The sequence below is a fragment of the Sinocyclocheilus grahami genome, unplaced genomic scaffold (assembly GCF_001515645.1).
Source record: "Sinocyclocheilus grahami isolate Dianchi unplaced genomic scaffold, SAMN03320097.WGS_v1.1 scaffold501.1, whole genome shotgun sequence".
Lineage (NCBI taxonomy): Eukaryota > Metazoa > Chordata > Actinopteri > Cypriniformes > Cyprinidae > Sinocyclocheilus > Sinocyclocheilus grahami.
The window spans coordinates 598,208-614,023 of NW_015505680.1; the positions used below are offsets into that span (position 1 = coordinate 598,208).

Consider the following 15,816-nt stretch of genomic DNA (forward strand, 5'->3'; position numbering starts at 1 on the left):
TATCATATATATATATATATATATATATATATATCATATTAATTCCATGAATTCAATATTCTATGTACTATAAGTAAAACACTTACATTCTAGATGCTGTCAATAATATAACTATGAGGATTCGCAAACATACAAATGCGTTGATAATTATAACATAAAAGTGTAAAGACTGAAACACAAATGTTATCCTGTCAGATTCAAGTCTTAATAAAAAGAAGCAGCGAAAGATTGCTTCTTTTGAATTGTGACATACAGCTGAGTGTAACAGATTATTAAAAAGGAAACACATGTGGGGACTTGGTTCTATAAACCGGTTGTTGCTTGGATGAAGAGAGTTGACTGTAAGAAAGGGTTTAAGTGGGCTGAATGATTGGGAAATTCCAGCACACGCAACCAGAGTGACGCCTGTCATTACACTGTTTTTCAACATTATGATTAAGAACTACAGGCTCCAAAAAAAACTTTAAAAATGAAACATGAATTTTCTTGTCATGCCAACTTTAAACATCATCAGACTATATGGACAGAGCTCTATAGGTTCACCTATTGTGTAATGATCATACATCATTAGATAACTTACGGTGACAAATTCATCATTCTCTCAGTCAAGAAGTGCTTATATGTATAGGTTAATTGAATATCTTCATCTCCTCACACATTCACAGGTCTCTCTTACCAGTTTAATTGGTCTTTCTCATGTCTTTTTTATAGCATACATTCTTTAAAACAGTGTTTCCCAACCTTTATGTCTTCATCGGCCCCATCTGTAAGGCTCGAATATCCTTTCATAACAAAAGGATATTATAGTAAAAAAAAAACAATCAATAATTTGGGTGGAAAACAGTCTCACTAAGTAACACATATATTCCATTATGAATGTCATCCATAAAATATATATAAAATATTTTATAGTTCATCCAAAAAATGAAAATTTACTGAAAATTACCCTCAGGCCATCCAAGACGTAGATCAGTTTCTTCATCAGAACAGATTTGGAGAAATTTAGCATTACATCACTTGCTCACCAATGGATCCTCTGCAGTGAATGGGTGCCGTCAGAATGAGAGTCCAAACAACTGATAAAAACATCACAATAATCAACAAGTAATCCAAACGACTCCAGTCTATCAATTAATAAAAAAAAATCCATCAAGACGTTTTTAACTTCAAACAGTTGCTTTTGGCTAAAATATGATTCCAGAAACCATATTTGGATTTGGATTCCAATATTGCTTCCTACAGTGAAAAAGTCATCTCGTCTAAATCAGGAGGGAAATATGCACAGATCAAGCACCATTTACAAGTGAAAACAGTCCAAAACAGTTCTAAACCAATATGTCAGTGGATTTTGATGTAAGAGGGCAACAGGGGATGGACTTTTTCACTGGACGAAGCATTATTATAAATGAGGGACTAATATTTTGGCCAGAAGTATCAGTTTATAGTTAAAACACCTTATGATGGATTTGTTTGTGACGTTAATTGATGGATTTGAGTCGTGGATTACTTGTGGATTATTGTGATGTTTTTTATCAACAGTTTGGACTCTCTCTCTAAATTTCTTTAAATTTGTTCTGATGAAGAAACAAACTCATCTTTGATGCCCCGAGAGTGAGTACATTTCAGCAGTTTTTTTTATTTTTGGGTGAACTATTGTTTTTAAAAGGAACTACTGATTAGTTACAAAACATGTAACATGTAACTGAACAAAACATGATTAGTTACTTTAATCTATTAATTTTCTTCTATTTTAGATATTTAAATTGCCACACATATTCAAAATCTTTCCAACAAATACCCCCTGGAAACTGCTAAAGTGCCCCCTGCTTGAGATTCAGTGTTAAAAAAAAAAATTTCTCAAGTCTTATCCTGTTGCAATAATGCACAGCATTATGACCTTAGGAAATGCTTTTACTGTAGAATTTTTTGCCTATGCACATTTTTGTTTTTGTACAGGTGGAAACAGGTGTACATTCAAGGATTCTGTAAGACATTGTGTGATAATTTGCATTGCATTGCAATGAGTGTGAGTTTGAGTGCATGTTGAGCTTGTGACTGTGTCTGCTGACAGGATGAGAGGTGACAGTTAAAAGTAGGTTGCACACTGAAGTTCACAGAGAGCCTGAAAAGGGGATGGAGGGATAAATAAAACCAACATATCAGAGGAGAAGAGGCAGAGAAGGGCTTCTGCCCCTGAATCTGTTTCTCAGGATGAATCATCTCATGGAGAAAATCGAGGGGAAAATAGAGATGGATGGAAGATGACAGATAAAAAAGATGTGCATGTGTGTGTGAGAGAGAGAGAGAGAAAAGTGAATCACAAAGTGATTTGTAAGGAACAAAACAAGAGCCAGAAAATAACATTGATCTGTGTGTCACAGATAACCAAGCAACATAAACCGAAGCATCATTAATTGGCCTCTGTATCCAGTCAATAAGCTTTGATGTCATAGTTATGGCTTGCATATAAAAGCATGGCTATGACATTTCTGAATGGTTTATGAATACTTTTAAGGTCACAACAAAGGACAAGGACAGTTGCACAAGTGCAACCTGCAATAATATAATTTGAGTACTCAGATGATATACCATGTCAAGTCAAGTCATCTTTATTTTTATAGTGCTTTATACAATACAGATTGTGTCAAATCAGCTTTGCAGTGTCAAACAGGAAAACAGTTTGGTGCATTCAAGTCATGTTGGAAAGATTGAATTTATTAAATGAACAGTTGTGGGTGGTGTCAGTGAGAAAACATGTTGGATACAATGTATGAAGTGTCTGGATTAATGGTAAATTTGTTAAAATTGATTAAATATTTTTTTTTCATTGATTATACAATTACAATAAAATATATAACCATTCAATTTACAGCACCTTCATAAATTGAATAAAAACGACAAAGCAAAATCACACCTGATGCACATTCTTCATTCATTATTTTGTATGTAGAGTTAAAATGGAATTTAATGCAGAAAAGTTTATTAAAACACACCTGATGTGTCATAATTACTGAAATACAAACTTTCCAAGAGGACTTTAATGCACTAGTACACTCTAAAAAAAACTGGGTTGTTTCAACCCAATTTTGGGTCAAATATGGACTAACCCAACTGTTGGGTTAAAAAGTTCATTTAATAATGTAACCAAAATGTAACCCAACAGTTGGGTTAGTCTATATTTGACCCAAAATTGGGTTGTAACAACCCACCATTTTTTAGAGTGTATTCACAAAGGAAGTATCCTATTTAATGAATTGTTTGGGTAACGGCTTAATTTTATATTCATAATGCATATCATATTTATATTGTCATATTCTATCGATAATTCAGTTTATAATTGTGTTATCAGAAATAAAGTAAACTAAAACTGGTTCTGCTTATCGGCAGTTGTGAGTTTGAGTTCCAATTTTCAGGTCCTTTTCTGGACCAAACCTCCCCTCCTGTGATTTCCTCTTTGTCCTCCTATCTAAAAAAATGCAATAAACCACTCATCCAGAATGTTATGTTAAGGATTTTTTAAAGTGGTAAGAAAACGTCTCAGGTTACGTATGTAACCATGGTTCCCTGAGTAGGGAACGAGACACTGCGTCCTCTAGGTTTCCCCATAGCGACCCATAGAGGACGCAGTTCGAAGTTCCCTTGAAAGGGAACATCTCAGGTTACGTATGTAACCATGGTTCCCTGAGTAGGGAACGAGACACTGCGTCCTCTAGGGGTCGCTATGGGGAAACCTAGAGGACGCAGTACGAAGTTCCCTTGAAAGGGAACCAGAGATTCACTGATCTATAAGGTACTTCAAAAAACACAATGAAATCTGTCAATGCAGGACTGAAACAAGGCATGTGAACAATCTGAAGCTACATGTGTGAGTGTGTGTGGCATTTTTAGCTGAGTGTTTAAATGATTGTTTGGATTAGAAACAAGGCCTCCAGCTGTGAGAATGGTAATATGTCTGAATGAGACCCACTCTCCTCCCCTCCTCTAAACACACACACACGCACTTACAGTCAGTTTCTCATTTAGACCCTCCTCTATCCTTTTTGCAGAGCTTTAGCTTTTTATTATTATATTGTATTATAATTAATTTATCTTAAACCACTGCTTTTCTTCTGCACATAAGACTATTGAAACTGATTCCCAATTTACTGAAAGAGCGCTTCATAACCCTATTTAATGATGTCTACACTTACAGAAGAAATATTTCTAACAAAAAGATGAAAAATTCTGTTGCTTCATGATGTTTTCTCCCAGTGTGTTTGAGATCTAAGCCCCATTTTCTTGTGCCCCATTTGTCTGTTGCTACAGTTAGGGTTAGAGTGTCCTAGTTTTAGCTTATCAGTAAAGACCATCACATTTTTGTACTATCTGGGCATACAGACTTTGTATGAAATCAGGCTTTCAGGGAAATCTTTGAATAATCTCAAAGCCTCCATGAATGCTGACTAACACGCCATAATGATCGTGGAAGCCTGCAACCTCATTCTGCTCGTAAAACAAAGGAAGGGAGTGAATTTACATTTTGAAAGGTGCCCCAGTTATTTTCATTTACATATGTCTTGGTTCAAGTTTCACGTCAGTTTCAAAGAAATTGCAAGAGGAACTGAATACATATCTAGTAGACAGTAGAATATAATGGAGATTTGGAGGTGCTCTGTTGATTTGGACAAGTAAAAATACACCCAGAACACCCGAGCAATCACATAGCGACAAGCAGGCACAACATAATTGTATTTATTAAATACATGTTCAAATACATTTATTTATTTAATTTCATTTATAAATAGCTTTAAATAAAATAAGTAGTGCACTCAGCAGACATTAATGGTAACATGTAAATTAACTAGTTTAATTCAAGTCAAAAATATTATTCAATATCAACCCGAATCAACCTAAATACATTAATTCATACCAACAAAGCTCATTTATATTGGTTAAATCAGGTAGAAATATCTAGATTACAGAAAAATCCCAATTTAGTCCATAACTTAAATACTTACTATATAGAAAAGAACACACATGTGTGTGTTCATGTTGCATACTGATACTTTACTAGAGTTCTAGAATTCATAAAGTTAAGGATTTTTTTACAATGTATCATCTAAGTGATTTGAATGTTGACATATTGTCTCTCTCTAACCTACGAGCTGTTTTTTGAGAAAACACATTTCTGTATTTTTCCCAAACTGCTATAACTGCAAATATGTCCCATTGTGGCTTACACAATCAGACTGAGTGCATTAGCTGAATGATCTGGTTTCCCAATGCTATTAAACCAGATAATGTGTTTTCTATGTCTTTGGTGTTTTTTATTGTCTCTCTGTATCTATCTCACTCTCGCTTTCCCTTCCTCTCTGTTTATAGTCGCTGTGAGAGTGTATAGATCTAAAGAGCCAGTCTTCACAATGTGTTCAGTAAATTGTTATGATGAATGAATGGAAAATGTTGGCTGGATTGCTTATTTTTATTAATGGGAATGTTTTCTTTCTCTATCTGTCTTTCTCACACATAGGCATACAGCCCTTTCTCTGTGACATTCACAACATATATGGCTGTGTGTATAGACATAAATAAGCAATGGTTTGTGAGTTCATGCGTTTGTGTTATGAATAAGAACAATGTTGAAATGGATATACAGACTTGACTTACTCTTCTTAATGGATGGTTTTGAGTATAAGGCTTAATTGTGACACCCAATGCAGAGAAAAGTGAGAATAGTGCTGAATTAGATGTTAACATATCCTTATTGTTGTGATTTGTGGGCTTATATGAACATGTTCCTCTTAAATGTTTCTTAGGAACCTCCTTAATGAGGTGTTTCTGTCAGTGACTCTGTTCCTGAGCTCCTGGTCGAACATAGCATGAGCTATTCTCTGTTATTTACCCTCAGGAGTGTCTGTCTGCTCAACTCAACACAAAGTATCTGTCATCTTTATAGAGCATGTTTAAGAGCCTAGGGGGGAAAAGTGTTGGAAATGTGTAGAAGAGTGCAGATGTAAAAGTTTTTTCACAGACGGTTTTGAGTATAAGGCTTAATTGTGACACCCAATGCAGAGAAAAGTGAGAATAGTGCTGAATTAGATGCTAACATATCCTTATTATTGTGATTTGTGGGCTTATATGAACATGTTCCTCTTAAATGTTTCTTAGGAACCTCCTTAATGAGGTGTTTCTGTCAGTGACTCTGTTCCTGAGCTCCTGGTCAAACATAGCATGAGCTATTCTCTGTTATTTACCCTCAGGAGTGTCTGTCTGCTCAACTCAACACAAAGTATCTGTCATCTTTATAGAGCATGTTTAAGAGCCTGGGTGGGAAAAGTGTTGGAAATGTGTAGAAGAGTGCAGATGTAAAAGTTTTTTCACAGAGAGACAGACAAAGGGAGGAGGGACATTTTTAGGGCAATGGCCTTATAATATGTTTTTGAGCTATAGAGAGGCATGGCTTTCTAGGACATGTAATTAAAGCACAGACATATTATATCTAAAATTAAATTACCAGAAAACCAGTTGTAGGTTCTCATAATAAAACGTATATACATAAAATACATAAAGGCTCTAAAACCACAAAGTGAATGTAGTAGAGGGGGTGAAATGGGGTCCCAGGTCACTCATAACCCTAAATATGCATCTACGTGCTATGCATATGCCAAACAAATGAATGAATATGCAAACTCTAATTTAGACTCAACAAATACACAAACACTAACACAGACCTGCTGCATTCTCATGTACATTGTGAATGATGGTTTACTGTACTTATATAAGCAATTTAGCTTTTCTCATTCTGCATGCTGCCGCGTAGGCGTATGTATTTATATCGCATAAAATGCTGCTTCTTTTTACTTCTACAATTTAGGTTGCATGTTTTTGCATGTGTGTGTGTGTGTGTGTGAGAATGTCATGGTCTTACGTCAGTAAAGCCTGCATGTTTATACTAATTTCTTCCCCCGTGAATGCTACAGCTTCTGTTCTCCATCTTTCTCCCTCTCTTTCCTCCATCGCCTTTAAAGGTTGTCACTGTTAGGTGAAGACAGATTGTTTCTCTGTCTCACTTGCCGGGATTTGTTCACTTAGCTGTGACGCTGGAGAAATACCATTGCCATGTGACCAGGACCACCTCACCTTTTAGTAACGCGCAATTGCTCTTTCTTAACACTATAAAACGAGCACTAACTACACGTTGAGTGACTTTGAACGAGTAGAGGCATAAAACAATAGCCGCTATGACTGGTTTGGATGCACCATTAGTTAAAGGTTTTTTGGTAATGGATCCATCTCCAGAAGAACTTCATTTCCTTGATGGCCTGTATTTTATTGTGAGGAACTAAGGTTTTGATTTTTGGGTGTTATGTCTTTAAAATTTGACCTTTGCTAGTGTTGTTTTGACCATTTCTTCCTCATCTTTTGTTGTTACAGAATCGAGAGTTGAGACCAGAGGAGATTGATGGTAAGTTTTTCAATCTGTTGTTATTAGTTGATTCAAATTCAATAGTTTATTTAGCTACTTTAACTTCTTCAAACCTGTATAAACTGAACTACAATAATAAAAACATTCGTATTGTTTTATTAGAGCTCATGGTTCGCTGAGTCTGTTTTTTACTGTGTGTTAACATGCCATGCATTTGTTTGGTTTGTCTCGACGAGTGAAGAGTTACGAGAAGCATTTAAGGAGTTTGACAAAGATAAAGATGGCTTTATCAGCTGTAAAGACCTGGGGAACTGCATGAGAACTATGGGCTACATGCCCACCGAGATGGAACTAATAGAACTGAGCCAACAAATCAACATGAACTGTAAGCTTATGTGTGCACACAGCCATTATCATATCAGCCATGTCCATTCATTACAAAATACTGACATCAGTTTGTTTTTCTTAGTAGGTGGCCATGTGGATTTCGAGGACTTTGTAGGGTTGATGGGACCTAAACTACTAGCAGAGACAGCAGACATGATTGGGATAAAAGAGCTGAGAAATGCTTTCAAAGAGGTGAGTGGAAAATTCAAAAGATTGTAATATAAAATATAAAATTAAAATTAAAATTATATATTATGCTTTACAGTTTGACACAAATGGAGATGGCGAAATAAGCACAGGAGAGCTAAGGGAAGCTATGAGGAAGCTGCTGGGACAACAGGTTAGTGCTTTTGGTACATTTGTGTGCATAAAATGACATGAACGTGACATTACTATTTTCTAAATGTATGTTATTGATCTTATTGTGAACGATTCATCATGCATACATTTTTTTAATTTGAACCTCATGATGTTTAATCGAAATGTTATAACTTCCGGTTAAACGACAGACTTTTCTCTGGTGACGTGTGCAGGACTTCTCCAATCATTTCATCCGCTTAAATTCTGCCCCTTTCATACGATTGACTGCAAGCTCGCATTAAGATCTGCCTCCATCCAATCAACATCTGATGAATAAAACCAAGACTCCCTACATTTTTTTTTTTTTTTGGATAATCTGTTTCACTCAAATGTATTTCACAATACTCTCTTAAAAATAAAGGTGCTTCACGATGCCATAGAAGAACCTTTCTGTCTACATAGTTCCATAAAGAACCTTCAACATCTGAAGAACCTTTCTGTTTCACAAAAGGTTCTTTGTGGCGAAAGAAAGTTCTTCAGATTACAAAAAGGTAAGAAAGAGATGGTTCTTTAAAGAACCTTTGACTGAAAGGTTCTTCTATGGCATCGCTTGAAGAACCTTTTGAAGCACCTTTATTTTTAAGAGTGTACAGAAGAAAAGATCTGTCTGTCTCAAAGCAGCTTTAAAGGGATAGTTTAACCAAAACTGAAATATCTGATTGCTAAATGCCCTGATATACTCCCTGTGAGGTTCTGTTTCATTCTTTGTTTGGGGGAAAAATACATTTGAAATACGCGAGTATCTGTGTACTGTTATCGGACATCCCAATGCCCATGCTGCTAAGAGTGGCATTTGGATGAATTTCTATTTAGATGAATATTCGTTTAGATGAATATTAGTAAATATGTGCTTTCCTCTCAATAACAAAATTAACAACAAAAATGGCCGTGGTGGGTTAAACGGCAGTTTCAAAAGCATGTGATCATAGAGATGTGGATAAGTTTGCTTTACAGTATTAAACATAAAAAACAGTGTCATTGCCGCTTTCAATTAGAATTACAACTTAAATACGAAAGCAGCTCTCCAATGTGTTCATGTTTTCACTCATATTTTTACTGGTTATGTATTCGCCGCGGAAACAATGCTTTGAAGGTGTTAACCAGCCGAAGAAAACTTTTCTGCAAAGTTCGCTTTGGCAAGCTGTTTTGAACTCTACAAATGAACTGCATTTTGACCTGATTTTGTTCGAAGTTACATCACACCAGTTTATTCTTTGATTTCGCCTTAAAGTATATTGGGGCCTTATTCACCCTCATGTTTTCCCAAACCCGTAATGCTGTTACTAAGAAGAATTCTGAAGAATCTGCATACAATTATTTTCCATACACTCCTAAAAATAAAGATTCTTTATCGGCATTGACTGTTCCATGACCAACCTTTAATATTCGTGGAACTTTTCCATTCCACAAAAGTTTTTTATAGTGGAAAAAGGTTCTTTAGATTATTGAAATGTTTTTACACTAAGATAATAACTGTTCTTTTAAGAACAGTTCAGTAAAAGGTTCTTTGAGGAACCTAAAATGGTTCTTCTGTTGAATTGCAACTTTCTTAAAAATAAAGGTTCGATACTGGCATCAATGGTTCCATGAGGAACCTTTAAAATTGATGGAAACTTTCCATTCCACAAAAAGTTCTTTATAGTGGAATTTTTTTTCTTTAGATTATTAAAATGTTCTTCACCCTAAAATAAAATGTTCATACTGAAAGGTTCTTTAAGGAACCCAAAATGATTATTTTATAATGAGATCTAGTGACCATGTTTGGAAACCCAAAATAAAAGCAGCATCAAAGTGGTCCATATGAATTGTGTTACAAAGTGTTATGAAAAATTAGTTTGAGGAAAAGACCAGAATCTTTCCTTAGAACTCACCTTCTGAACCAAATCACCCTGAAAGGAACATGCCCAACAGAATGATTCTTTCATATACAATAACATATTTTGGGGTTCAAAATGACAGAATTTTCATTTTTGGGTGAACGGTAGATTATTAAAATGTTCTTCACCCTAAAATAAAATGTTCATACTGAAAGGTTCTTTAAGGAACCCAAAATGATTATTTTATAATGAGATCTAGTGACCATGTTTGGAAACCCAAAATAAAAGCTGCATCAAAGTGGTCCATATGAATTGTGTTACAAAGTGTTATGAAAAATTAGTTTGAGGAAAAGACCAGAATCTTTCCTTAGAACTCACCTTCTGAACCAAATCACCCTGAAAGGAACATGCCCAACAGAATGATTCTTTCATATACAATAACATATTTTGGGGTTCAAAATGACAGAATTTTCATTTTTGGGTGAACGGTTCCTGTCATTTGATTTTAACAGCATATTCCTGTGTTTGTTAGGTTGGTCATCGAGACCTAGAGGACATACTGAGAGACATTGACTTGAATGGAGATGGCCGAGTAGACTTTGAAGGTAAAAATCTCAGAATCACTACGTAATAATAAAAAAGCAAAAGCAGACATAAATGTGCAGTAGTTTTCAGTTAAAGTCTGTGTATTTTTTTTGGTCTGTGCCTTTTAGAGTTTGTGCGAATGGTGTCCCGCTGAGAGGGCAGCGTTCATATGGTGTCTCCAACAGAAGAAAGTGAGATGCTGTACTGCTTCCTGCTGGTCAAAGCGGACAGACTATTAGACTACTGCAAGAAAAGCCTTGCTGAGCCAGTGCATGGTATAAAAACTGAAAACTGGACTTTTTGGAGAAAAAAAAAATCATGCACACACACACACACACAAACAAAAAAGTATACACTTATACTGTAGCCAAGAGTCTCTGCACTTTCAACCATGCAAGACCAAACAATATTAGTTTTTTACATGCACATTTGAAGGAGAGTACCATGCTTGATTATGGCAATATTACATTAAGTGTTGTCCTTGTTGTCCCGTATAAATGTGTCTCTGTGTGTGAAAAAAAATGATGTTTAAAGGGGGTTCTTTTGTTTGCAGTACCGTAACGGTGTAAATTCATTGACTTCCAGATAATTTGTTATGTAAGTCAAGCTCAGCTACCTAAATCCATTTGTTTTTACTCTACTACTTGTCCTTGTCAAACAGTTTGCCTGTTTCCATTCTAAAATCACAGTGCATGCCTTTAAAACAAATATAAACCACTGTGCAAGATGGGGCTAAAACGGAACCAAATTTTGTTGCTGGGTTAACTTTAGCCTCTATAGTTTTAAACATTTAATTTGAATACATAACTGAGTGGTTTCTAAGTTTAGAAATGTTTGATTCACTATTTTTAGTTATCACGACATACTTGTCAGAAAACTAATTTCAAGAGCACAGTTTCACTCTACACAGGCTCATTTGAATTAATGCACAACATCCAGATATTACAAACATTCAACACCTGATCACTATACGCTTAAGAAATAGAATTATTTATTTGAATTGAGCCTCTTTATGTCTGTTTGTGTGACCAGTGTCAGAGACATCTGTAGTCTTAATTGTTATCTGACCAGATTCTTGCATGCCAAAAAGACCTTCATATGTATTATAGTGGTTTTAATACATTGTTACAAAATAAGCAAATAAAACTGTGTCTAGTAATAGCATATATTTTTCATCCCCACGCTTGTGTAAGCTTCATTATTCTATTAGTTCCTCCATTAGTTCATTACTCAACAAAAGGTTTGCTTACACCTCCTCTAAAGAAACGCTATTTATATGCATAAGGAGCAACAGTTGTACTGGTGTCTGTTCAGCTCATCTCCAAATCGTTCAGCAGCGAGCATCACTTTCCCAGCGGCTGGAACAGAACGTTCGTGTTGTCATGACAACGGGCTTTTTCCTCCGGCCCAAAACGGGACAGAATTGTCCTGCTTTTTCAATAACGCCGCCGTGTGGTAAAAACAGGCGACTGACATGCTGGTGGTTTTTATATTAAATGCATGCATGCATTTCTGTTTTAATCACCGCTGTAAACACGGTAAAAGACAGGTTCCTCTGAAAATTCATACTTTCAATCATCTTTTTTTTCCATATTTAATATCAATCACAAAAATCACTAAAGTGGAGGTTTGTCACATCAGGGACTACTAAGTCTGGCAAAACATGCACAACAATTATGCTCACTAGATATAGGCTCTTTAAAAGAAGCCTATATTTTGAGTTTTTGAAGAAATTTAATTTATAAAGAAATGTGTAGTTGCATTAATTTAACTAATCAGAATAAACCTGAATAAAACACACATTCCGCAAGACAAACGTGGAACTTCCTGGATAGTAGTGTATATCCAATCATTTCATAAGTTCACAAAATAAATAAAATAAAATAATAATGTTATTTTATATTTCACTTACAATGTGTACATAATTACATGTAAAATATGTTCATGCGAGTTTCGCTATTTTATGTTTTCATTATACAATGAATTATTATTATATAAGTAATAATCAATAATTATAAGTAAGAAAAGATGAATGAGATAACATCATGTTTCTGTTTCTCGCCCACCTTCCGCTGCATATGCACCGAGCACCAATGAGCTGAAGCCGGGTAACTTATGCGAGGAAGTGAGAGGAAGTTGATACACTTGATTCGCTGCTTCGGGGCACTTCCACCGATCGTGATTGGTCAGAGCTCGCCGGACTTCACGAATAGATTCTTTTCGAAAGCAAATCAACAAGCAGGACCTGCATTTGGCTTTGCGTGATTGGCTAATCCTAGTCCCCCTCCTGAACATGACTATCAGGTTAGTCTGTCTCTCCTTGCCGTTCCGTCCCTTCAACCTGCTGCTGACTGCACACATACCCACAGTACTGACGCGGCCCTCCCGGTCAGCCGCTGTGATTTCAGGCGCACAGAACACCTGACTGGGCAGTCTCCACGCGCAGGATAACCACGCGGTGATCGCCTCTGAAGCGACAGCGAGCACACAGGGGTGCAGGTGTGAGGGAATATACCTGCAGACTGCAGCTGCCACACTGATGACAGAGCGAGAGGGAAGTCAGATAGCCAGCTAACCAGCCAGAGCTAAACTCGACCACCAGGAGGGTAAATGTGCGGCGATCTGCACGGTTCAGCGACAGCGTGCAACCCGAGCATCTGAACGGAGCCGGCCGTCCACTACAGAGAGCGTTTCTCAGACTGCACAGTAAGATGACATAAATACAGGCGGACATTGCTTTGGGCTGTTCACACATGAAACTGTTAACACAGGGCCATCCTAGACCCTAGCTTGTCTTTTTCAAATTGTCACGCTATTCACGTTTCTCCATCTAAGGTTAGGTATTAATCCTGGGTATTCAGATCTCACACTGCATTTCTATATCCTGGGTTAACCTTCTTATTTGCATATTCATGATATCCGAGTACGTCCAATTTTTAATAACCGTCAGTTTATCTGTCAATTTCGCCACATACAAGAACCTAGAACTGCAAACCCAAATAATATAGTATATCACTCCATTTGTCGTCGTTATTTCACATTTTTCTAAAACTAAACAGCGCGTGAACGTTTCTACAACTGTTCAAGGTGTTTGAATATTCAATGAGGTGAGCTGCGAGGCAGTTTGTGATTGGTTGTTTGTTGCTAAACGAAGCGCTGTCACTTTCGAGCACATTTAAGTCAATACACCTTTAGTACTACACTTCGGTGTTTACCAGGCTAACCTAGGGTTAAAAGTAATGCTGACTCCATTGAAGTTTAACCCAGGGTTAAAATGGCCTTTCACACTGCGCTTAACACGGTGTTAAGTCGTTGTATAGCCATACCGCTTCTCTTTACTCTTTCACTTTTCCTCGCGGACTGTTGCAGGCCATGAGGAGGGTGACTTTGCGCTGTGCTGCCCGGCTCGTGTTCGCAGCTTTGTGGCTGTTGGTGGAGGTGTGTCGGGCTGAGACCGGGGCCCCGAGTCTGGCCGAGCGGGTCATCTGGGCTGTCAACGCCGGCGGGGACGCACACACAGACGCGCACGGCATCTACTATAGGAAAGATCCGCTGGAAGGAAAACTGGGGAAAGGTGAGTACCTGAGGGCGGGACAGATTGCAGGAGAGGGTGTTATTTTTCCTTCTAGTTGTCTGCACCAGAAGAGGTGGCAGTTGTTAGTGGTGGTGGAGAATGAATGAACAAGTGTCCATGTCGTGTGTAAAGATGGAAGAACATTAAGCAACAGTATTGTGATGTGTTTTTTTAAGCCTTGTTGTGTTGGTTTGCAATTTTTCTAAATGGCCGGTACAGTTCAAAGTAGTATTTCTGCATTTTAAAAGTGATAATTCAACCAAAAATGAAAATGGTCACAATTGTCTTGTGAAAAAGAAGAGTGCCTAATTGTAATAAATGTGCACTTGTAGTGTACTTCATATCTTAGAAGTATATTTAAAAAAAACTGTACTTGCAGATAATATAATATTAATCAAATAAAAGGCCACTTAAGCGTACTCCACAAGATTACTTAAAAACACTTTAAAGTACATTTTTACCATGTTATTTGATATTACATTTAAAATTAAAATATTTTATTTGTACTAATTTGCAACTGCATTATTCAAATGTTTAATTACACATGTTTTACACACACATACACACAACTGATGACACTGATACATACAAGTTTCAATAGAAATAACATTAAAGTATATTTTAGTTACCATAAATGCTTGTCAGTACATTCACCTGTTCACTTTAATCATATTTCAGACCAAAAAATTGCACTAATTGCATTTAATATAAATTTAAACTATAATAGATTGTAAATAACATGCAATTAAGTGTCAGTTAGTTCACACTTAAGTATATTGTTTTAAAGTATATTATTTTTGTAATGTGTTATTTGAGTCAACTATCCTTGTAAGAATTAAGAAATATTAAAGGTATTTTGGTTGCACTGTATTTGTTTTATTACTGTATAGATTTGATAGTGTATTAAGAATGTTAATCATACTATATGTTGAAGAAAAGGACTGGTTGTCAGCTCATCTGGCTCATTAGTCGTTTGTTATTAGAGCTGTCGATAATATCAGGAAGTCTGTGTCACTTGAAATGTGATGACTGTCACTTCCTGAGTCAGATGAGAAATGCAGCATGCACATGTCAGGGCCTGTATAGTGCTTTCTAAAGCTCTGTAAAGACATCAAGCACCATGTGTTTTGTCAGATTTCACATTATTGCATCAGTATCAAGAAAACGACCAGTATTATAAATGTGGAACTTAATTTTCCACTCAGCTCTATGTTGGCTATAAATAGATATTGGAATGAAAATGAGGCAAAAACCTTGCTCTGGTTTGACATTTCCTCAGCATGTTATGAAACACAAATGCCATGCACTATATACACTTAAACTCACCTTTTGGCACTTTTTTGTCCCCCTCCAGCATCAGACTACGGTATCCGTCTTCCTATCCTGCGCTCCAGCCCGGAGGATCAGGTTCTTTACCAGACAGAGCGATACAACGAGGATACATTTGGTTATGAAATACCTATAAGAGAAGAAGGAGACTACATACTGGTCATGAAATATGCTGAGGTTTACTTTGCTCAGTCTCAACAAAAGGTGTGAATTTTGCTCACAGCAGCAGTGTACACAGTCACTCTTAGTAGTCGATATTTGAACATGGAAATGTTTAATCATTCATGATACTCCATGGTCTCTATTTCATAGTTTTCCCTCATGACATCATCTCTTTCTCTCTACTTCTTTCTTTTCTT

At 36.5% G+C, this 15,816-nt stretch overlaps 3 protein-coding genes across 4 annotated transcripts in view; all 3 read left to right on the forward strand.

Annotated features, from left to right (window-relative positions):
• cabp1a (calcium binding protein 1a) overlaps nt 1-11,076 on the forward strand; it is a 16,700-nt gene extending 5,624 nt beyond the window's left edge. Inside the window, exons 2-7 of the mRNA XM_016236924.1 lie at nt 7,414-7,444; nt 7,647-7,790; nt 7,875-7,984; nt 8,058-8,132; nt 10,502-10,574; nt 10,683-11,076. Coding sequence (XP_016092410.1) covers nt 7,414-7,444; nt 7,647-7,790; nt 7,875-7,984; nt 8,058-8,132; nt 10,502-10,574; nt 10,683-10,708 — 459 coding nt within the window. The 3' untranslated portion in view covers nt 10,709-11,076. The remainder of the gene's footprint in view (nt 1-7,413; nt 7,445-7,646; nt 7,791-7,874; nt 7,985-8,057; nt 8,133-10,501; nt 10,575-10,682) is intronic.
• cunh12orf43 (chromosome unknown C12orf43 homolog) overlaps nt 10,724-15,816 on the forward strand; it is a 27,544-nt gene continuing 22,451 nt past the window's right edge. The window contains exons 1-2 of the mRNA XM_016236889.1: nt 10,724-10,829; nt 11,162-11,206. Coding sequence (XP_016092375.1) covers nt 10,724-10,829; nt 11,162-11,206 — 151 coding nt within the window. The remainder of the gene's footprint in view (nt 10,830-11,161; nt 11,207-15,816) is intronic.
• The window catches only part of mlec (malectin), a 9,677-nt gene continuing 6,688 nt past the window's right edge, over nt 12,828-15,816 (forward strand). The window contains exons 1-3 of one of the 2 annotated variants that reach the window (XM_016236925.1): nt 12,828-13,260; nt 13,924-14,128; nt 15,483-15,661. In XM_016236925.1, the coding sequence (XP_016092411.1) occupies nt 13,927-14,128; nt 15,483-15,661 (381 nt within the window). In that variant the 5' untranslated portion in view covers nt 12,828-13,260; nt 13,924-13,926. The remainder of the gene's footprint in view (nt 13,261-13,923; nt 14,129-15,482; nt 15,662-15,816) is intronic. The other variant, XM_016236926.1, reaches the window with a different exon arrangement.